Raw genomic sequence first — 22,999 nt, 5'->3', positions numbered from 1 at the left:
ATATAGCAGAAAACATTATAGCTTTATATTCTAAAGCTGTAGTTGAGTTCACCATATTAAATGTTTGGTTTAGGATCAGCCTAAAGACATGTTTATAAAAAAAGGTATTATTCCAATAATAGAGGAGGGTCCAGTTTTACCCAGAAAGGAAGCTGGGGATACAGGGCAGAACCTTTTCACTCAATTGTAGATAGCTTTTTTTACCTAAGGCCATAAGTGCTGGAAGGGACTGCAAATGTCATCTAATCCAGCGCTCTGCCATGCATTCTCCTCTGCCAAGATCTAGTTGAGACAATAATCTTAGGTGGGCAAAGGACACTTGGGGCAAGACTGTTGAAGTAACTGGAACACTTTCACACACATTTTTTTCTGTTAAAATTGAATGTTACACATACACACACCTACCTGCCTTTGGGGAAAACTGAGGCAGCTCTGGACACATGAAACTGACACTATCACCTCACTTTCAACCAAGATTAGAATTCAAAGATATAGCCGTGTTCGTCTGTAAAATCAATATGGAAAGAGATCTTGTAGGTGCTACAAGATCTCTTCCCATACTCACTTTTAACCACCTTGCTTGGTAAATCTGAAGATTAAAAAATTGTATGGGCATGCGGTAATGCAGCTGAACGACTTTAAAAAAACCCAGTTGTCCATTTGCCCCATCCCCCACCCCTAGATAAGATTTAAAACAAAACTTCCTGTTGATAAGTGCACTTGTCAATCTGTGTATGGATTCTGATAAATCAACAAGTTTCATACAAGAGGATGAGGTATAAACAATATATTTGTGGCCTTCCAGGTACTTCACAGTTCCTGATTTTGCATAGTAACAGGCATTGTGTCTGCATAGTTCTGCTGGGAAGTGCTCACCTTTGCTGGTGCAGATCTGATTTGTTCAGTATTTTTTAATGCTTGAAGGGAGCTATAAAACCATCTTAATTTAAAAAAAACAAACAACCTGTACTTTTTCATTCACTCCTGTAATCACCTACATTTTGACTCAAATTTACACTATCTTGTCTCTCAAAGGATTATGTTGTCAGGACTGCTGAGTATATAAGAAACTGCACCAAAGAGTGTATTAATTCAAACACGACTCTAAAATCAATTTGCCAGTACTGCCCACCCTCCACATTTGCGGCTTTGACTTTTGAGGATTTGATTATTCAGATATTATTATTATTATTATTATTATTATTATTATTATTATTATTATTATTATTTGATCAACATGTTCTCTCTAGGAATCTCTAGATTCTTCAGCACAACTCTGTGGTCAACATCCACCAGAAGTTGTGTTGAAGAACCTAGATGTTCCTAGACAGAACACTTCTCTAGGCATATGCAGGTCCTCCAGGAAAATTCTGTGCTTAACTTCTGGCACATCTTGACCACAGAGTTGTGCTGGAGGACCTAAAGATTCCTAGACAGGCATTCTCACATGTTAAAAAAGTAGTAATTTTTAATTTGCGGTTTTCCCACTTCCATGGGGTCTTGTGCCCCTTAACCCCAACAATGTATTTGATTTCCGTACTATCTATGTCCTCCATTACCTCCCAGCATTTTCTTTCACCTTGTAATTCTGTTTGTCCCAGGTTGGAACCAACTATGAATTTACTGTTTCAACCAGCGAAGCAAAATGGGTCAGTTACAATTTGATTTGCACTTGCACTGGAAAAAAGGCCTGGAAACTATGGGCCTGAACAGACGGACCAAAATAAAGCTGCTTCAGGTCACTTTGGAGGTATGCTGTTTAAATGACACACGCATCTTAAGAGGCCAGAAGCTGCACCAAAGATGTGCTCCAGTCCTTAGGACTGGAGCATGGCTTTGGTGCGGCTTTCGGCCTCTTAGGACGCATGCATCATTTAAACAGCATACCTCCAAAGTGACCCGAAGAAGCTTTATTTTGGTCCGTCTGTTCAGGCCCTTTGTTAGACTATGTAACCTTTGCAGTGAAAATTGCTGATGTAGCAAAAACCATGAATCTATGGTTAGCTGCAAACTGAGAAGGGGATGTCTGGGATTCTTTAAAAGCTTACTCACATCTACACTTTGGCATACCGTGATATTCCTACCTCAAGAGGACATAAAAGCTATGAACCAATCCCTTGCTGTTCTACATTTCTCAAGGAATAACACTGCCCAAACAATTCACAATATTTCTTTCAATATGTGCGTGACTCTTAGCTTCACCTAAAACTGTAACTGCATCCTATTAAAGACCCTCCTCTCCTGCATGCCATCACCTCCACCTCTGTCTCCTGGGGAAAACGTTAACCCCATGCCCACACCACAGAGGAAAAATGCTGTGAATTTCTGCTCATTTATGCCATAGCTCCAAGGAAAACAACAAGCTGTGCTCTTTTGCTGGCATGAACTTGGGACCTTGCACACAAAGGTTGTGTTCATACTGAATTCCAACAGTTTGCTCTGGTGCTGTATTTAGACCTGGAAATGCTCCTGGTCCTGGAGAACTTGTATGAGGCCTGTTCTAAATGAATATCTAACACTAGAAGAAAAAGCTTTACTTATTCTCCCTGTAGTGCTTTTATACGAGAAGCCCAGTAAACAACCAGTTTATTTGTATGTACCGTCAAGTTGCCTATCGACTTATGGGGACGCCATGAATTTCATAGGGTTTTCTTAGGCAAGGAATACTCAGAAGTGTACTAGCCTTATATAGCAGAAATCTGAAAGTGCAGTCAGAGTAACAAATACATAACTAGACTATCCCATCTGACTCTTTAGAAAGTTAATTTTCCCTATGCTTTCAGATGCATTAAAATGTAGGACTAATTAGTTTAAAACAGAATGAAGCCCAGGTTAAGAATGGAAACCAAAATTGGATTGTTTTTTGTGGGTTTTTCAGGCTATGTAGCCATGTTCCAGAAGATTTTCTTCCTGACGTTTCCCCAGCATTTGTGGCTGGCATCTTCATTTTTTCTATTTTCCACTTCTTTAACTCCTTATCTAACTATCCTCTCAAGTTTTTGGGAAATTTTCTTTCCATTATTATTGATGTTATTATTAAATCTTCAGTGATTAACTTTTTTAATATTAAAATCATATTTCTAATATATTTTTCATAAATGGGTTTCCAGTTATCTTAATTTATTTCTTAGTAAATTGCCTTAAAAATGCTCCATACTTTCATACTGTATCTACTTTCTCTGTATCTAAGTCTAACCATTCTAAGTCTCCCACACCTAACATGCCTTCTATCACATATCTCCGTTGATTAGCCTCATAATATTCTCTTAATTTGGGAAGTCCCAATACTACCTCTTTTTGTGATTTATACCAAAGTTGTACATTTAGTCTGGTTCTTTTCCCTCTATTACAATATGTATTCAATATTTGTTGCCATTTATTCAGTTCGGTTTCCGAAACTTTTAATGGTAGCATTCTAAATAAAAGAATTAATTTTGGTAATATTTTCATCTTAATTAATGCTATTCTTCCAAAACACAATTGTTGAATGTTCTAGTGTTCTAATTTTTTTCCACTTCTTTCCTTAATACTATCAGATTTTTATCTTCCATTTCCTTTAAATCTTTTGTTATATTTATTCCTAAATATTTTATACTACTTTTTATCTCTAAACTTTTCTTACAATTCACATTCCTCTTCTTTAGTGCAATTAAATAATATCATTTCCCCCAATTAATCTGTAACTCTGTCATCTCACCAAATACATTTAAATGTTCTTTTATTTTCCCCAATCTAGTCATTAAATCTTTAATGGTTAATAATGTGTCATCAGCAAATAAACTAATTTTATGTTTTGTTTTCCATCCTACTCCTTCTAAACTGTGATCTTCCTTTATAACATTCGCTAATATATCTATTACCATTGCAAATAATTCAGGTTTGTATATAGTTTTTAAATACATTTTTTTAAATTTTTAATATTTTTAACTTTACAAATTGTTTGTTGTTTAAACTCTTGAAAAATAAAATACAAGACTAATACAGTCGCCCCTCCGTTTTTGTGGACTTTGAATCCGCATCCATCACCCATTTGTGGGCAGCAAATGGAGGGGACAATATGGGGCATTCACTGCCATTCAAGTCAAGGGGGCTTGAATACTGGCAATTTTCTGTTTTCGCGCAGTGAAGCTTCTTCAGGTTCAGCAATATAGTATTTTAATATCTTGTAACTGGACAAAAACTTGCAAGGCCTAAGGTCATCAGCCATTGACAAAGCTCCATTTTAAATTTTCATTCAAGCTTTAGCATTGAGGCTTCTTCCAAGCTATACTGGTCTTCCAAGCTTTTGGACTCCATATTTTCACATTGCCAGTGGCCTTTGACTACCTTCTCTTCACCATTGCTCACTGGTCTCCAAAGCAGTAATTTATCACTTACTGGAACTGGATCCTTTTCCTTTGACACACATGTATTTGTTTTTGGACTCCACCTTAATTTGGAAACCACTCTTTTCAAACGGAGCAGCCACTGCAGACTGGAATCATGAAAATAATATGGGTAGAAAGATTTTTAAACGTTTCTTTAGTAACAGCTTGAAAATAACCATAGAACCAGTTCCTCTCACACTGTGGGGACATAACTTAAACTTAGTACTTATGTCTTGTCTGATCAACTGTATGGACACACTTATTTTCATACTGCAGAAGGACATAAAAATAGCACTAACAATTCATATTACTTTGCAATAAAGAATGTACAGAAACAGTAATAGGTTAATGCCTCTATTTAGCACATGTATAGTTTTAGTACTGCTGCATCAACTGCTCTGTTTTGAAAATGTTATCCACCATATGGCATTCATTTTTATGTGCAGGTTTCCAGCACTCCTACTTATGTACAATAAATCATTCTGCTTTATCATCACTTAAGTTTATTTCTACATCAGGTTATGGGCTTAAGCATTTACTGTACATACAAGATCTGAAGCGACTGATGTTCAATAAAATTCACTCATTTTATTTATTTCAGTGGCTATTCATCACAGTGGCAATAAATAGGAATCATATCTTATAAAACACATTATTTAAGATAGTCACTTTCACTTACATGAATCCACTGTTAACACAGCTCACAATTTAAAATTAACATAACTTTTTTATGACTGGAGGTTGGACACAGAGCTAGAAAAAGAAATCTACTTCTGGGCAGTTTTGTTATGGCTTAAGACTGGGTGATCTGCAGGGCCTCCAACATGTCTTCTACAGCTTTCAAAGAGTACTTGGTCTCCTTCTTACTGCGACCAGCATACTAAGGAGAAACGAAGAAACATACTTTAAAATCCCTGGTGGTAATAACCACATGGCCACAAGCTTTCAGAAGCAACTGGAAGATCTGAGAACCAGGGATTATTTAATCATGCAGGAACCCTACTAGTATAGGTCCATTACAAGTTCGTATGTGTATGGTTCTTCAAGGCCCCTGTCAACTTATGGTTACCCCATGAATTTTGTTGGGTTTTCTTAAGCAAGGAATACTCAGAGGTGGCTCTTCCAGTTCCTCCTACTGTAATATAGCCTACAGCTAAAGGTTAAACGTACCCACACCCCATCCCTATGGAACTAAAGAAAAAAATTCTTCCCTTCCTCCATAAAGGAGGACATTTTGTTTGAAAAACTGGCTGATGAAAAGATTTACTTGAACCTGGTGAATCCGACCACTTACAGAAACCAACTCAAAGCTAGATGCTACACATTTAATGTATCTTCTAGTCTGATCCTATACAAGGTGACAGGAGAACTGATATAAAACCAATGCCAGTATGCACTGTATTGGACCCATGTACCTACAATATCCATTTTACAGATTCACACCAAAACCTTCATACAAGGCAACATAGAAAACCACTCCTTTGAACCCATAGTTCTTGTTGGACTTCAACTCCCAGCAGCCCTAGTCAGCATGTTCATCTGTGAGGCATGCTGGGAACTGTAGTTTAAGCAACATCTAGAAGCCTCCACATTTCTCACACCTTTTTAAACATTTTTCAAAATCATGAACAATGTCTCCGTCATAGTATGTTATTTAGCACCATGTCAGCTAATACACAATGTGAAAAAAGACAAAACAACTTCATCTGAATACATAGTGTAGGTTAAAATCTTTGAAGTAAAAATGAGTGCTAAAAAGAAAGTTAATATGTTACATTTTAAGACATCAACATCATGTTACCTGAAAATGGGAAACAATTTCAATATTTGAAATAGCAACATTTAACAATTAAATGCAATTACATAATACTAATATTTCTCAGGATGGCAACAATATAAAATAAATAATAAATTTGGCACAGTTTAGGAAATAAAAAACCTGCTTTACGATGAATGAAAAACCTGCTTTATGAATGATTTCAACTGATTTATTCAATTTCAGTGATTTAAATCAATCTATCCTGGTGGAAATTTGCTAACTCTTCCATATTATATCTAGGAACACAAGTCAGTGGGAACGTTTTAGGACCACTGGCTATAGAGCAAGAATGCTGTTGAACACTTATTTCAAATGATTCACCTAGAAAAACCCAGTGATTGTTCCTCAGTTAACTGTAGTACTATGTCTATCACTCAGTCTGATTCTTGACAGCTAGTTTATCATCCAAGGATACATCTACCCAGAACACTTCTTGTAGGTGTAAACAGGAATAAGAGGAGGGTGTTTAACCATACTCTATCTACCCTGGATAGGTTTGTGAAACAGAAGTTCCTGACGAATAATTCGATCTGTACCATCTGTCCTGAATTTTAGTGTAGCGGAAAACACACACACTATAATCTTTGGTGTACCTGATTGCAAGTTATTATTTTTTTTCATTTATGAGAACAGCCTATTCTCAAACATCTAAGCACCCAATAAATTTCCAGTTTAATGATTTTTCCCCTTCTGCCATGCACTGTGCTGTCTTGCACACTAGATTTCTTGATTTATAATGTGTTCCTCTTTTCTTGTAATTAACTGAATTTAGTAAACGTATCATGAGCTGTTGACAAAATTTTGTGATCAGACAAGTAATAGCCCAGCTGAAACAAGATACAGGAATTGTTAACCTTCTTTTGGCCCTCTTGGACTACATTCAAATCTGAGGAATTTTATCTCTGCACACAAAGTTTTCAAAGAAAAAGAAAGGGGGGGGGGACACCCAGGAATAATGCTAGAGAGATGGGGAGGTCTTGCCTCTGAAGATACTGGTTACAGAAAAATCCTATCATTTAAAAAGTGTTTTTAATAAAAATTTAAGCAATTTGCTGAAAGGTACTACTCCACAGCTGTGCAGGAATATAGAACTCAAAATAAGTAGTTTGTATATTCAGTTTTAGGCACATTTAGAATCAATCTGACCTGACCTAAAATACTGAAGAAAAAAATGCATCCTGTTAACTTAAGGAATGACTCTCCTTAATAACACTGTCTCAGTCTCCCCTCCACTCTAAAATACAGTTATGTTTACAGTCAGTGGATTCTACAAAGCAATGTATCTAACACAGTGAAAAGTGGTACTAAAAACAGAAAAATGATCTGCACAGTTCCAATACAGACTATGGATTGCTCAGGGATATGCAAGGGACTATTGGGTGTGGGGCTCTTTGTTGTTGTTGTTGTAATTGTTGTTAACTGTCCTTGAGTTGACTCCAACTCATGGTGACCCTATGGATCAGACATCTCCAAGACCCCCTATCCTCCACTGCTCTGTTTAGGTCCTGTAAAATTAGGCCTGTGACCTCTCTGATTGAGTGTATCTATCTGGCATCCGGTCTTCCCCCCTTTTTCCTTCCCTCTACCTTTCCTAGAATTATTGCCTTTTCTAAGGAGTCATGTCTTCTCATAATGTGACCAAAGTATGACAGCCTCAAGTTTCATCATTTTGGCTTCCAGGTAGAGTTCAGGCTTGATCTGTTTGAGGACCCATTTGTTTGTCTTTTTGGCTGTCCATGGTATCCTCAGCACTCTTCTCCAGCACCACATCTCAAATGCCTTCTTCACTGTCCAGCTCTCACATCCATACATGGTAATAGGGAATACAATGGCTTGGACAATTCTAATTTTGGTGTTCAGTTGTATATATTTACTCTTTAGGTTCTTGTTTAATAATAATAATAGGATTTATTTATATGCCGCCCAATCACTGGGAATCCAGGCGGCTTACAACAGAGGGAACAGATGCTTCCCTGCCCTCAGGCTTACAATTTAAAAGACACAACACAAAAGGAGAAGGGAATGGTGGGGGGAGGGGATCAGGTCCAGCATTGTTCTCTCCCTCTGAGGCCTGGACCAAGGCAGATGGACTGGAGGGAGGGCTCTTCTTCTTCAGGCTAGCCCTGATGGAGCTGGGCCTGCCCGGTCAACTCCCTCATAGGCTGGAAGATGACAGTTATGGAGGGAGGAGTCTCTACTTCCAGGCTAGCCCTGATGGAGCTGGGCCTGCCTGGTCAACTCCCTCGCAGGCTGGAAGATGACAGTTATGGAGGGAGGAGTCTCTTCTTCCAGGCTAGCCCTGATGGAGCTGGGCCTGCCTGGTCAACTCCCTCGCAGGCCGGAGGATGGTGGTTATGGAAGGAGGAGTCTCTTCTTCCAGGCTAGCCCTGATGGAGCAGGGCTTGCCTGGTCAACTCCCTCATAGGCCAGAAGATGACAGTCTAATTCTTTCAGAGCTGCCCTCTACTTTTACTTAATGTTGGGAGATTCAGGACAGGTAAAAGGAAGTACTTTTCACAGCACATAGTTACAGAAACCATTGCCAGAAGCAGTAATGATAGAGCCCAACTTGGTCAGCTTTATGAAGGGACTGGATAAATGCATGGACAATGGGATCATCGATGGCTACTAGACAAAATGACTATATGTTTCTTCCAGTATTGCAAGCAGTATGGTGCTGCATGTCAGGTGCTTGGGAGTATGAGATGAAGTGTCTTTTTACACTCATTACAGGCAGGCTCCCCAAGGGCAACCGATTGGCTACTGTGAGAACAGAATTTGGGGCTAGAGAAGCCTGATCCAACACTGACTCTTCTTATTTCATTTCAGGAGCTTTTGTTCCATGTCATACGCCTTCTCTTAAAAGAAAGGATCATTTGTCACATCAACACTTCACTGTTATTCTCACAAGATGGCAACCTTTAGCAGCACAGAATATTCACGCTGACAAGTTCACTTGTCAGCTACCAAGTTCTCAGAGTCTATTCACTGGAGACTTCAGGTTCTCTGCTGATTTTAAATGTAGATATATGAACAGAGACTAGTCATACAAGCACACACATGTCAAGCAAGGTTTCATCTTCAGTCAGTAAAAATTCTTATAGAGCTTTTTGCAGAGTAGGGTGTAAACTTGAGGTTCTGGCCAACTTCTAATTTTTCTAATGTAATTTTATCCTGCATATTCAAATTCCCCTTGCAGTTTTCAGCTAGATATGGTATTTGTCACTTTTTCTCTAAAATACAGCTGAAGTATGCGATGCATCGCAAACATATGAAGTCACAAAGAAGTTCTGACATTTGTTTTAAATATATTTTAGTTGTGTAAAAATGTGAACTGTTCTGGTAAGTATCAACAGAGAGAGGGGCCAGTTTACAATTGTTTTGATCCAACTCCAACATAACTTCACAATAGCTATGGAACCTGATTATAAACGTACAAAAATGCAAATGGAATTTTCTAATTCATTCTGTTATGCTCAGAGATAAAGCATATATGACAGTCTGCTTGAGTTCATACACAACTGAGATCTCACAGCAGTATGTTTTCAAATTAAAATCAGTCACTCATTTAAAATTTTATGCATTTTAAACATACCTGTTGGTGTGTTTTTTTTTGTTTTTCTTACAAAACCTTTCTTTTAGGCAGATCCAATTATTACACAGGTTATTAAATTGCTGTATATAAACTCTTTTTAAAAAATGAGTGGTAATCACTTAGTAATAATTATTTTGAAAAAGAAAGTCATTTTTGTGATAATAGGATAGTAAAAGATATGATGGTTTTCTCTTCAAGCTGCTAGCTATTACACAGCTATTCTGTTCTGTAAGGGCCAGAGAGTTGGTTTAAAACTTTAAAATGTCAACAGTGATTAAAGACTGAACTTAATCCAACCAATTATCCCATAAATAATAGTCCTATTTGTAAAAGAAAGGTAAACATACTGGCTTTCAGGTCAAACTGCCAGGATCGAACATGGTAACAAGGACAGCAATTAATTATATTTATAGCTGAATAAGCACTGAACCTATGAATGCACAAGGATTCATTAGTGTTCAACAGTCAAAACTACATAAAGAATGTTATTTGCATTCCCTCCATTCAAGAGATTTTTCAAAGTGAAACAATACTGTCCCCGGCCTTCTGTAGTAATCCATGTGATCCTTGGAACAGCGGTATAGAAATAAATTATTATTATTATTATTATTATTATTATTATTATTATGTATCTTGGATTATTAGATCTGCATATGCATAGTGTCTTTCTGACTCTGCTCAGACAAATTCCTGCTTCTGCAGCACATATACAAGTTTAAAAGACCAACACATATAGGTTAGAGTAATGCACTGCAGGGTTTAGTTCAGTGCTCACCTGGTAAGCTCTGTTGATTTGGTTTGCAGCCCAACTAGCATACTTCATATTGTCCTTTTTCATTTTTGCACTTGCTTTGGAATTAGAAGCAATATGGCTGGCAGACTAGGATAGGAAAAAAGACTGCAATTGAATCATACACAGTAAAATGTTGTGCACACACACAGAGAACCTTCTAAACAGAATGATTAAAATAAAGTATCACCTTCTCAACTGTCTTAAACCAAAAACTGCAAGCTCTTTTCAGTAAGATTCTATTTTTTTTAGAAATGGAAGATTTCTTCCCATTAAATGGGAGTAACTTGGTACGTATGGTAATGAACGTTTCCACCAGGAATTAGCAACTAAGTCCTGCATATCTCTGTATTTGTGCTTCACACCTTGCATTTCCTAATGTCATATGGCAAAGCATTTGTGAAACTCCAGGGAATTTCTAAGTCTCTTTGCAATAATGGAGAGGGATCTTCTGTAAGCCTCACGGGATACCTCAAGCAGCTACTTTGGATAGCAGTCATTGCTATAGTAACAATTCAGGAACCCTGGAGGCAATATATTTGAAAATGAAGGCCTGACTGCATAAAAATCATGTTATTTCAGTTACAAGTTCTTAAATACAAGATGTTAGGACAACTTCAAAAGCAGAATTGCTTTTAACATATACAGAGCAGGAATGATCATGTTTCTAGAAAATGCTAATATTTAGACAGCATGTCCTGACTGCTGGTTCTAAGGGAATTTTTATTTGATTTGGAAGCATGTACGAAATCTCAAATCTTGTCAACAGATAGTAACACAAGAGTCACAAATAACCCTAAGAGCAAAAAGGTTTTGTCAGCTACCATAAAATTTCATGGAATTACTGGTCAATAATTGATCCTCTTCTACTGCCATCAATAAAAGTATACTGTTCCAGAACACTGAAATTTATGAAGTGTTAGCAGAAATTTGTAGCACTATTTTAAAAAGCTGGAAATCAGGAATCCAAATCCCCAAAACACATTATTTTAAAAGATTCTTAAAAACAAATTTTAACTACATGTAATAATAATAATAATAATAATAATAATAATAATAATAAGTTTATTTATACCCCGCCTCCCCCAGTGGATTGAGGTGGCTTACATACATGGAATATATAACATAATATTAATAAAATAACTAATAACATACAATTAAAAACCCCTTTCCCCTTATCCCAACCAATCCAAAACTAAATATACAATTTAACATAATAACATTAAAAATTTAAAAATCTATAAAATCTATAAAACCATTTATACAATTCATGACAGGGCTTCATGGGGTATAAAAAGGGCAAACCACAGCATTAATTCTAAAACATATGTGCGGGACAGTCAGTCAGGAAAGGCCCATCAGAAGAGATCCGTCTTGACAGCCTTTTTGAAGCTGTCAAGATATGTAATTTGACGAATCTCCTCTGACAGGCCATTCTATAAGTTAGGAGCGGCGAATGAGAAGGTCCTCTGGGTGACCATGGCCAATCTTGTTTTAGTAGGCTGTAATAGGTTCTTCCCAGAGGACCTAAGCGTGTGGGATGGATTATAAGGAAGAAGGTGTTCCCTTAAGTAGGCTGGACCCAAGGCATATAGCGTAGGCTGGACCCAAGCCATACATTAGTTCAACTAAAGTAGGCCTACTGAATCAATGGATTTTACATAAGAGCTGACTCTCCAGGTTCCCCCTGAATCAATAAGTCTATTCTATTTGCAAGTAACAACTAGAATTATTTCAAAGCTTTTTAATGTGATCTTTGCAATCTATCAACTCTATGAGTCTTTTTTAGCAGTGCAGAACAAGTACAACACTGATAAAACAAGGCAGCTACACCAGATCTGCTTTTGCATGGGTGATAAACCTAAGAATGTCTTAAAAGCCTTGATCTAGAAAGAAGTTCCTTGGTGTTTCTCCAATAACAGCAAAGAGGTCTAATTTTCTCACCCAGACATTTAAACCAGACCTAACTGGATACATTCACTAGGAACTTGCATCTAGAGAGACACACCTCACCCTCAGCATCTTTCCAAACGAGTGGGAAACCAAAGTAAAGCTGTGAATGATATAGGTAGCATGGAAAAAGGGAGAGGGTCCTGTATTGAGTGCACTGTCTCTAACATGGGGAGAGAAATCACCTCCTCCTAGGTCTGTTAATATACTTCTTCCATCACCACATATACCCAATTAAGTCCTGGTCTTAGTGCTTTTCAGTAATCAGCTCTTATATAATTTCTTGCTAACAAATTATTCTGGATGAAAGAGTCAAAGAAAGGCTTCTATATATCCCCTCCATTCTCAGCATGGGAACTAAGAAGCAACAGCAGAAGAAAACTGATTCATGACAAGAGGCATTTAAATGTAATGCTGGGCAGGAAAGTTCTCAGTACATGTACTCCTCTGCACTTGCCCTGCCTCTGGTCCTAATTTTTCTGGCTTTATTTCTCTATCTTCACAAGTTTTGTCACAATTAGAGGTTACCTATGATAATTTCTTATACAGATTTCAGTGCAGGAAAACTGTACTTAAACCACAAGCACAAATTTATTTTGCTTTGATGAAACAAGGGCGGTCCATGCTCATTATATGAAAGAGTATACTTTCTCTCTATATTAGAGCCATCTATGTAAGCTGAGTTAGTTCTTTCATCACTTTAAAAGTAAGTATTGGGAATCAAAATAGATCTGTTTTTCTAAAAGATAATTTTTAGGTCTAATCACTGAAAATCTGCAATAAGCTACAGAACAATTTATTTACCGTAATAGGTATAATTAGGCACTTTCATGCTTCACAATAATTTTTACATCAGAAATATAATATCACACAGTCGTTTATTGCACCCAATCAAGACTGGAAAAGCTGAAAGTAAGGCATAATTAACTGCAAAAACAGGGGGCAGGAAAGATGAATTTGCTGACATTAAGTAAGTCTATCACATAGCAAGGGAGAAATTCGTGACATAGATTCATTAATCTCCCCCATGAGCTTAGTAAACTTCTCCTTTTCAAAACACACCCTCCATTATTTTCCCAAGTTTCAATATAACATTCAATTATTTTAGGATAAAAACTAAAACACCTTCAGACTTACCATGTAAAGTCCAAATAATGCTCTCATGTTTCGATTGTTCAGCTTCAATGCCTGTGCAAAGTATTTTCTTGATAATTCAAGGTTTTCAAGACCTCCTTGTGTATATTTAACCTGTTATAAATTTTTGACTGATAAGTAAGTTTTACTTTAACATACCTTTCTACCATGACAATGTGAAAAGTTCTGATATCATTATCAAAAATCTCAGGAACTGAAACAGTTGTATTTTGCCTCCTTAATGAAAATTGTACCAGTCTAATACAGCTTGAATTGTTTTTAAAAATATGTGAGATATTTGATACATAATTCAAGCATTCCTTCCATCCCAAAAAGAACTAACTCTCTTGAGATATACATATTGAAAGACAAGTTCTGAGTAAGAAAAGAAAACATAGCCAGATTTAACAGGGGGAGGAAGGTTGATTCAAGTGTGGCAAAGAAATATTAGTGGTAGCTATAGGACCAAGAAGTGGGCAGATGGTAGAAACAACACAACTTGCCAACTTGTTACTCAGCCAGAACATCTGCTAGCTGCCCAAAATGTTCTGAAACACTCACCTCTGCAAACTGTTGGCAATATAAGTGGTTGTGGGGGTTAGTCATCATGAGTTCCTCCAAGCAAAATGCTGCCTTTGCATAGCTGAAAAACAAATAAGAAAGCAACACTTAAAAGAGAGGAAAAAGCAAAAGCACAGGCCTTCCCTGATCTGATTAACTGTTGTTGTTTTGTTGTTCAATGCCTTCAGATAATTTCTGGCTTATGGTGACCTTAAGGCACAGTATTTTCTTAGCAGAATTTGTTCCGAGTGGGTTTGCTCTCACCTTCCTCTGACGCTGAGAGTGGGTGACTTACCCAAGGTCACCAAGTGCATTTCCAGGGCTGAGCAATAATTCGAACCCTGTCTCCGTGTTCTAGTCCAACACTCAAGCCACTACACCACACTCGCTCTCCACAGATGTCTTTTTTTAATTTTAGCATCAAGATCCATTGTCAGAATTTCTGTTGTTATCGTGTGCCTTCAAGTCATTCCCAATTTAGGGTGACCATAAGGCTTTTCTTGGCAAGATTTGTTCAGCGGGGTTTGCCTTTGCCCTCCTCTGAGGATAAGAGAGTATGACTTGCCCAAGGTCCCCCAGTGGGTTTCCATAGCTGAGCAGGGATTCAAACCCTGGCTTCCAGTCATAGTCCAACGCACCAACCACTATAGAATCTGGCTCTCACCAGAATTCCTACATCAAAAAAATGTGTGTACGCGTGCAGGTGTGTGTTTATTGCAAGAAAGAGAGAAAGCAAAAGTACAAATAGCCAGGCTTCTGCCTACCAGTCTCCTGCTGTTAATATGCAAAGAGAGACTAGCAAACTCAACCACAAACATAATACATGGCTCCAGGGGCCACCTGGGGTTCAACAATTCCACTGAAGATGAGATTCACAAGTCCCATTCTTCATATTACAGGAGAAGGGGGAAAAGGACTAATGAAATGTAAGCCTTCTCAGAAAGCTCACCCCCTCTTCACAAACACACATGGTTAAAATACCTTGTGGAGTAAAATTACAAGGGTGTCTTCTGGCACTTTTTAAAACTTAATAGGTTTATTTTAGCATTTAGCATGAGCTCTTGAGAATTACAATCATTTCCATAAAATCTATGAAAGCTTATGCCAAAAGAAGCTGTTAATTTTAACAATGGCATCTGTGTGTGTGTGTGTCAGTTACAGTGAAAACAGAGTGACATGGCTACCTCTTTAAAACAGTGAAGAAAGAGTCAGTGTAAACTAGTCTAAGCAAAGACAGTGAGCACTGATTCCTATAAATATTGCAGTTGAAGAAGGGATACATTGACTGAAAAGCTGCTGACAGACATTCATTCCCATGTGCAGATGATTTCACAATAGTTCTCAGTATGACCTTACATCCCTGAACAGCTGAATGGTAAGGTATAGCAAGGTATGCAAAAAAGCAGTTGACTTGCATCTAGAATTGGCTTTAAGTATATATATTTTCGGTTGTTCTTTTTTAAAAATTTAAAATTTAACCAACAAATGTTAAACTAGAAGACGGACACCCCTACAGGTGTGGCAAACATAATTTGAAAATTATTGGATGAGTCTCTATCCAAAACCAGAAATCAACAGAAGACATCTAGTTTTCAAAAAAGGTTTTCAGGCAAATACTATTCATTTCTAAAAGAACAAAATAAAGACATATTCTGCCACAAAATAAATGAGCATTATCTCAGCAACAATGTCTTCTTGGACTTGCATTTCCCAGTTTACCAATTAACACATTTTTACGTTATGTCCCCCCCCCCCCAACAAAAATTAGGTTATGCTTTTGGAAGGGATTTTGATCCAGTTCCCTCAGCTATCCACCATATACAGTAGTTCCAGAGGGCTTGCACTGAAAAGAAGCTTATTAGCAAAATCCCATTCTGCTTCCTCTTCCACTAGCAGAAGTGTCTGCTGAATCAAAAGCCCTACTGCAAATGAAAGCACACAACTGTATTTAAGCCATGATGTCCAACACAGCTTACATAAAATTAGCATGTTAAAAACTATTCAAAGTGATGCTAAAGCCCACAGTGAATAAAATACTAGCGGTGAAAGTCAAAGCAAAATACTTAAAAAACAAAGCAATGTACAAAATCCTTCACCTTTATTATCAAAACCATATTTAATCCTATCTTTCCAAAACTCACTTAAAAACAGATGTTTCTTCAAGAGCAAAGAACTCATAATTCCAGAGCCACCACTCTGAAAGCCTTGCTGGTGGCTGGAATTAACTTGATGGCAGTGGCCACCAACATGCAGAAGAGTTTTATTTGTGGATATTAATGTTTTAGGATATAAGCAGTATGTGGAAGGACCAAGTGCCTAACCTGTCTGCTACACTCACAGATTCTTCTCTGAAAATTCTTCTCATCCCAGCTCTCTTGCTTTACTTCTGGACTTGGAAGCTACTGTATATACTCATGTATAAGTCTAACAATTTTAGTCAAAAAATTGACCCCAAAAAACTGGGTTGACTTATCCATGGATCAATGTAATTACTGTGTTTTAACTCATATATATATATATATATATATATATATATATATATGAGTCATCTTCTTTCTCTGAATAAAGTGGTAAAAGGCGAAAGCTTAGCCCATCCTGGGAGCACCAAAAGAAGCATGGATCCCTCTCATCCATCCAGCCTTTAGGATGGGCACAAATTATGCCTGGCAGAATTTTCTAACTTCTTTCACATCATTTATTTATTTATTATTTATTATTTTCCTTAGCATCATCCTTTACATCCTCTGTTACATGCCCCTAAGTTTTACCCCCTCGACTTATCCATGGGTCATATCAAAATCCATAATTTTAGCCCCAAAACCTGCCCTTGACTTATACATGAGGTCGACTTATAGTCAAGTATATATGGTATATAAAGGAATAATTTGCATAGGGAAAATCAATAGATGAGGAACAGGGAAACCACTCTTTTGGAAATTACATAGACAATAACTGGCTTTAGCAGTATGGGGCATGGGCATGGAAATCAGATTAGAAAACTCCTATCTATCTTGAAACATGTAGTTCAATTTTTCTGAATCAATTCTGAGTCTCAATGCAGACAATGAACCCTTGAATCCCAAAGAGAAACCTTGTAAAATCTGATGTCATGCAGATATTTTACAGCAGAATCCATCTCCTCCTTAACAGGCAGTAGGGCCTATTGCAAGATCTGGTGGGCACTACAGAACAAAACATAAAGGGGGTGCCAGTTTGGGGAAGAATTTTTCTTGTGCATATGTCAGAGTCTGAAAAATCAAATCACCAGCTGCCCAAATTTGCAGGTCTAATATTAACACTCCTTTGTGAAAATGAGATTTTAATTAAGAACAGAACTACATTACTGGAATATCTATCTATCTATATTTCCCCTTATACAATATTATTGACTTATTCACTTACATTAGAAATCTAGTATGAATTATTCAGCTAATCCAAATGATCAAAATATGAGTGTGGAATGCATTCAGAAACACGAGTGATTAGTATCAAAACACTCCAGTATAACAACATAGAAAATAATTGATCATTTATTACTGAAAACAGAATTGGAATGTATCTGTAGGTTTATTTCTAAATATATTTTCATTTTTAAAAAATCTTTTTTTGCTATATGTTTCAGGTGAATTATATTTAGTCTTATGCAATTGCTCAACTATTTCTTATACATTTTGTACAAAATTAAAAGAGGGGTTTTAAAACATGATTCAAATTGTACTGAACACATTTTTAACATCCCAGTGCTCATTTCTGTTTTATACTATACAAAGAGCATAAGCCTGCACAAAGGGCTTGTACTGTTTCAATTTTTGTAAATGTTTAATTTCTTTGAGAGTCATATAAGTAATTATTAAAGTCAGAAAAGTTCCATATAGAAAACATCACTAAACTATACATAGTATTTTTGGAAGCCTGGAAAGATTTCCAATATTTTTAGTATTAATTGAAGACATTATTAGCTTACTTGCTAATTAGCTTACTTGCTGTTCACCGCTATGATCTTTGGAACAGCGGTATATAAATAAAACAAATTATTATTAATTATTTCTAATAGAGAAATTTAATGCCTCTTCTTTGTTAGCATAAGGAGTAAACATGTACAATCACTTCCAAATATTGTTGTGATTAGTTCACCATACACTCTCTCTCTCTCTCTCTCTCTCTGGGCTAAATTCAACATTAATCCCAACGGTAACAGACATAATGAAATCAATGACACTATTAAAAGGGATGACTAATAAATCTTATTCCTTTCAATGACTTTAACTCTAGTTGGGACCAAGATCAGATTCAGTCTCTAGGTCCTACAAATATATGTACGGACACACTGCTACTTCTTCCACTTAATGGTATTATGGCAAGGTAGATTGATCTTGATATGACAGAAACCATGGAAATTTAAATTCCTTGCCTACATGTTCAAGGAAGTTCTATTTAAATCAAGACACACATTTTGCATTACTACATGTTGCTATAACAATTAATTAATATGCTTTGGAACTAAATAACTCCTTTATACTATTAATGAACATTTTTTTCTCTAAAAATCTAGAAGATGAAATTATCTTTTAAAATAAATGGCCAATACAAGCTCACAATATTTCTTCTCTGTGAGAAGGAGACCCCCCACCCTTCTATGGGGTCTCCATTGGGAATGAGTGCCTTCTCCTAAGAATCTCATTATTTTATCTGAAAGGACAGGAAGGAAAGAAGGAAGGAAGGAAACAACCTAGTATAATTTAGGCCTGGTTCAAAAAATAAAGGCAGGAGTGGGAAAAGCTTACAAAAATTGGCCCTGGAATGAAGATTAGAATTAATACCATGATATTAGAAAACTCAAACCAAAGCTTTGAACTAATCCACTCACACTGGGATTTCCTCTTGTCACTAAAGCAATAAAAAGCTAACAAAAACATTAAATATCCAATAAGAAAGTTCCTACAACACTCAGCATTCTTGTCACAACACTGTCTTTTGCCCTGGAGACCATACAGCCTTATTGTAAAGGCTTTTAATTTTTTTTCTTTACTATTTTCTTAATATATACATCCAAATCGGGTCTTTAGTATGCTTCCCCACATCACTTCTCTGCTTTTTGTCTAAGATCAAGTGTAGTATTGCTTCCTCACAGAAGACAAATCTTAAACTTTAAATGCAATTTATAGATGGTGTTTCTTAAATTAAGACCACTTGTACTTGCATCTAGCATAATAAACCAAGTAATGCTGGCAACCAGTTTGTTCAAAATATATCTGTTTAAATAAACTTTTAAAAATAAGATTGTATTCCTACAAGCAGTTTAAAAATAAAATTTCACTCATTTCATTTTTTAAAAAAACATTCAAGGACTAAATCGGACAGACAGAATGAAATACTTATATGCATATTGTTTGTCCTGGTAAAATACAATTGGGCATTTACCAATAAAAGCTTTAAGAAAACAGTTGTGAGGGCCTTTATCGCATGTAAAAACATAACTAATCCCAACCTTCCTTTGTGAAGTAGACTCTGTAAATAACTTACTCATGTTCATTGATGTAAAGTTCTGCAAGTTCATGCCAGGCTTCTTGGTCACCAACAAATCTAATCAGAGAAAGAGAGGTTGATGTTTTTAAAACAACAACAACAACAAAGGATTCTGTAAAATGAATAGCATGAAGGCAAAGAAATAAATCAAATGTAAATTCCAATTTAATTAAAAAAAGATTTATTAGGAGTACAAAACACAGTATGCATTCTTATAAAATACTCACTGTTCCAAATACTCATTCAGCTCTCGGATGGCTTCTGCATTTTTCCCTTGGGCTTTTCGAATGGCAATTTTGCGTTTTCTTGCTGCCTGTGAGTTGAAATTAACAGAGGATTATGTGCTCATAATTTTTATTTTTTTTTTGGTAAAAAAGGCATTTTGGCTGTGCAAATTATTATCTCAGTGCCAGAACCATTCTACTGCTGAGCAACAACTCAGCTGGAGTTTATAAATGTACCCTCTGACATCCTGCTGAGTGATTTAAAAAGTCTTCTTGCTGTTGCATTACTTTTTTTTTACTTTTTATGTGCAAACTGTATGCATCACTTCATCCAAATAAGTGTCTGTCCAGATTCTGATAATTACAAAGCAGTGGGGATTCTGGTTTTCATCTAGTCCAGCATCTACCAGTGTAGCATTCATATGGCCTCCCATTTTCTATCTCACAGTCAGTCAGTCAGCCAGTCAGTCACTGGAGTAGTATAGGAAATCCAGATACCCCACCCATGTTTCCAAGATCTTTTTCTGCATTAAGGGAAAACTTCTAAGAGCAGTATTGCAAAACTGTCAGAAACAGAAATCAGGGTTTTCTAAAGCAGCCTCTTCCATGTGTGGCACTGACCATACGAAAAGATGGGCAAATGCTGTGCAAATGACTCCTGGCAGTAGCAAGCTTTAGGAAAATTTCAGTTTCTAACACAGTAAGTTGTCTGGCATCTGTTCCACCAAATTAACAACTTCATAATGGGAAAATAAATTAAAAGATAGACCTTATGAATTTTAGTTTGGGAGCATGCATAAATTGCCAGCGAAATTTACTGAGCTAACTGATCCTGCTTAAAAAAACACATACGCACAAACAAACTGCAATTGCTGCAACAGAACAGATAGTTCATCACCATGACAGGGACTCTTTCTTTCCACTTCTGAATGCCATTCCTTCAGAAATACACAAGGAGGGCCTCCTCAAATGGTTTGGATTTAGAGTTTCCAGCGGCTGCTGCTCTATTTGTAAACCGCCGTATTCCCACACAACAGAAGCTATTCAGAGCCCTAAGCCTCCTACTAAGGGAAACATTATATCCTTTTCTAGAGCACATGTATCAACTGATCATTATCTGGCACTAACCCCTACCAGACATTTGATCAGAGGGCTACAAAGCTGGTGGAGAGGGAGTAATACCTGATTCTAAGGTCACCTGTATTAAGCAGTGCATAGAATTCATTGCTCTACAATCAACTTTCTTGAATTCCAGGCATCTAAAATGTCCATCACTTCTTTAATGCAATTTTAAAAAAAATGGGGGGGGGGGGGGAGAATTACAGGGCTTTGAAAAAATTGCAAAACAACACTATTGCTAACTATTTTTTTAAAAAAAACAAACATTACTTCTAAGTATCAATAGATATATTTTAACTGACACTGTCAATTTATAAGTTCAGTACTGGGAGGAAAAAACCCAAGTTTTATCTATCTGAATGTTTAAACTTGGTTAAACTGCACTGATGTAATCAAGAAATTTCACTGAGTTTCCTCAGCTGGCTACCACATCACTTTCTTGCGCTTCAGCACAACCTGATGTCCCACCATTTCTGTCATCAGGTTAGCTACCAGCTCAGCCTAGCAAAAGCACAAGAACCTGCATAAAAGAACTGAATATATAATGTTCAGTGATCACATACCATTTTTCCTCCCAGCATTGTGAATGTAGAGTGCTAGAAAGCTTCATGTCCCTTACTGGAAGCCAGAGCTGACTATGGGCAGCGTCCTCTTCACCATGAAGTTTTTCCTATATGGTGCAGTTCAAAGGTAAACTGTTTGCTTTTCTTTAAAACCATCACCACCAACAATTTTTTCTCTCCAGACCAGTCTGAAGCAATTCAGACTGTGCAGTTCTGTTCCAGACCAATTTGGTTTTGTAATTGGAAGAGGCAGTTCCACAATACTTTTAAATACTGACTGACAGATTTAGATAATCAAAGTCACACGGTACTCTGATTTTCTAATAGGAAAAGCAAATCATCATGTTGGAAAAGTTCTAAGTGGTATAAACATGTGAAATCTGCTGAAGGTACAGGGCTATGCAAGTATCCCCATGGTTCTAAGAAAACACGTACAACTGTTACTATGTTATAAGTACAATGAGTCTAAGCTAGCTGTATGGGAAATAATTTTTAAGTCAACCTTCAGCTAGCATTCCAGACTAAAAGTTTAGTAACTGAACTATCATCTTTTATACAACATCATGGCTGCAATTAAATGGTAAACTTTAGAAGAAACAATTTAAAACAAAAAGATCTTGATGTTAAACAACATATTAAATAGTCTTGCACCAGCCTTCCATGACTATATTCTTTTCAAGCTAAGTGAAAAATAGAAAACTTGAGAGTCACATCCATTTTGCAATTTACGTAAGGTATTGTGGGATCAAATCTATCATGAAATGCTTTCAAGATAAAGTTTTAATCCTTCTGGTTCTATGAAACAATCTCTTTCATTACTGGATGTAAGAAATGTAGAAAAATATGTTTAAAGTCAAAAATGATGCAAGACAGAAGCTTGTCTCTATTCATACCAACTGATTTATGGAACTGTAACTTAGCAGATAAAGTAGCCTTCTTCTGATAAATAGGTAAGAAATTTACTTCAATGCTAGGGTAGAAAGGGTCTATAAAAGTGTTTGGAATTATTCTCAAAACAAGAGATTCTTGAGAACTAGCTTGACGTACAAGAGGAATTTTTCCCTTTTCAATGCAAAAGTATTTCGGATCCTGGTCAAAATGTGTCTGCAATCAGATCCGTTTTGCTTGACCATGCAGAACTGGTGACACGGAATTTCCCCCCTATCCATTTCCCAGCATTCAGAACAAAACTCTACAGAGATTATTAGCTGGCTCTGTAAAGCCATCATTCTTAATGGAAAGATATAGGTCATCTTAAAGAAACACTTATGGTATAATCGGTATCAAATGAGCCGAAGTACTTTAGCATGCTCCACGTTTCTTTATTAAACAATGAACTGTTCCAAGCTAT

General features: G+C 36.7%; 1 protein-coding gene across 2 annotated transcripts in view; it reads right to left on the bottom strand.

Moving 5' to 3' along the window:
- Positions 1-4,935: 4,935 nt before the first annotated feature.
- LOC149317575 (ER membrane protein complex subunit 2) overlaps positions 4,936-22,999 on the bottom strand; it is a 65,288-nt gene continuing 47,224 nt past the window's right edge. The window contains exons 6-11 of one of the 2 annotated variants that reach the window (XM_089517837.1): positions 19,970-20,055; positions 19,740-19,799; positions 14,217-14,298; positions 13,659-13,769; positions 10,557-10,661; positions 4,936-5,247 (exon numbers count right to left, since the gene is read on the bottom strand). In XM_089517837.1, the coding sequence (XP_089373963.1) occupies positions 5,161-5,247; positions 10,557-10,661; positions 13,659-13,769; positions 14,217-14,298; positions 19,740-19,799; positions 19,970-20,055 (531 nt within the window). In that variant the 3' untranslated portion in view covers positions 4,936-5,160. The remainder of the gene's footprint in view (positions 5,248-10,556; positions 10,662-13,658; positions 13,770-14,216; positions 14,299-19,739; positions 19,800-19,969; positions 20,056-22,999) is intronic. The other variant, XM_089517838.1, reaches the window with a different exon arrangement.

This window comes from Sceloporus occidentalis, unplaced genomic scaffold (genome assembly GCF_023333645.1).
Source record: "Sceloporus occidentalis isolate IW3139 unplaced genomic scaffold, rSceOcc1.0.p SCAF_3, whole genome shotgun sequence".
Taxonomy (NCBI): domain Eukaryota; kingdom Metazoa; phylum Chordata; class Lepidosauria; order Squamata; family Phrynosomatidae; genus Sceloporus; species Sceloporus occidentalis.
The sequence above is the reverse complement of the archived record's forward strand: the minus strand, read 5'-3'. Positions and strand labels throughout refer to the sequence as shown.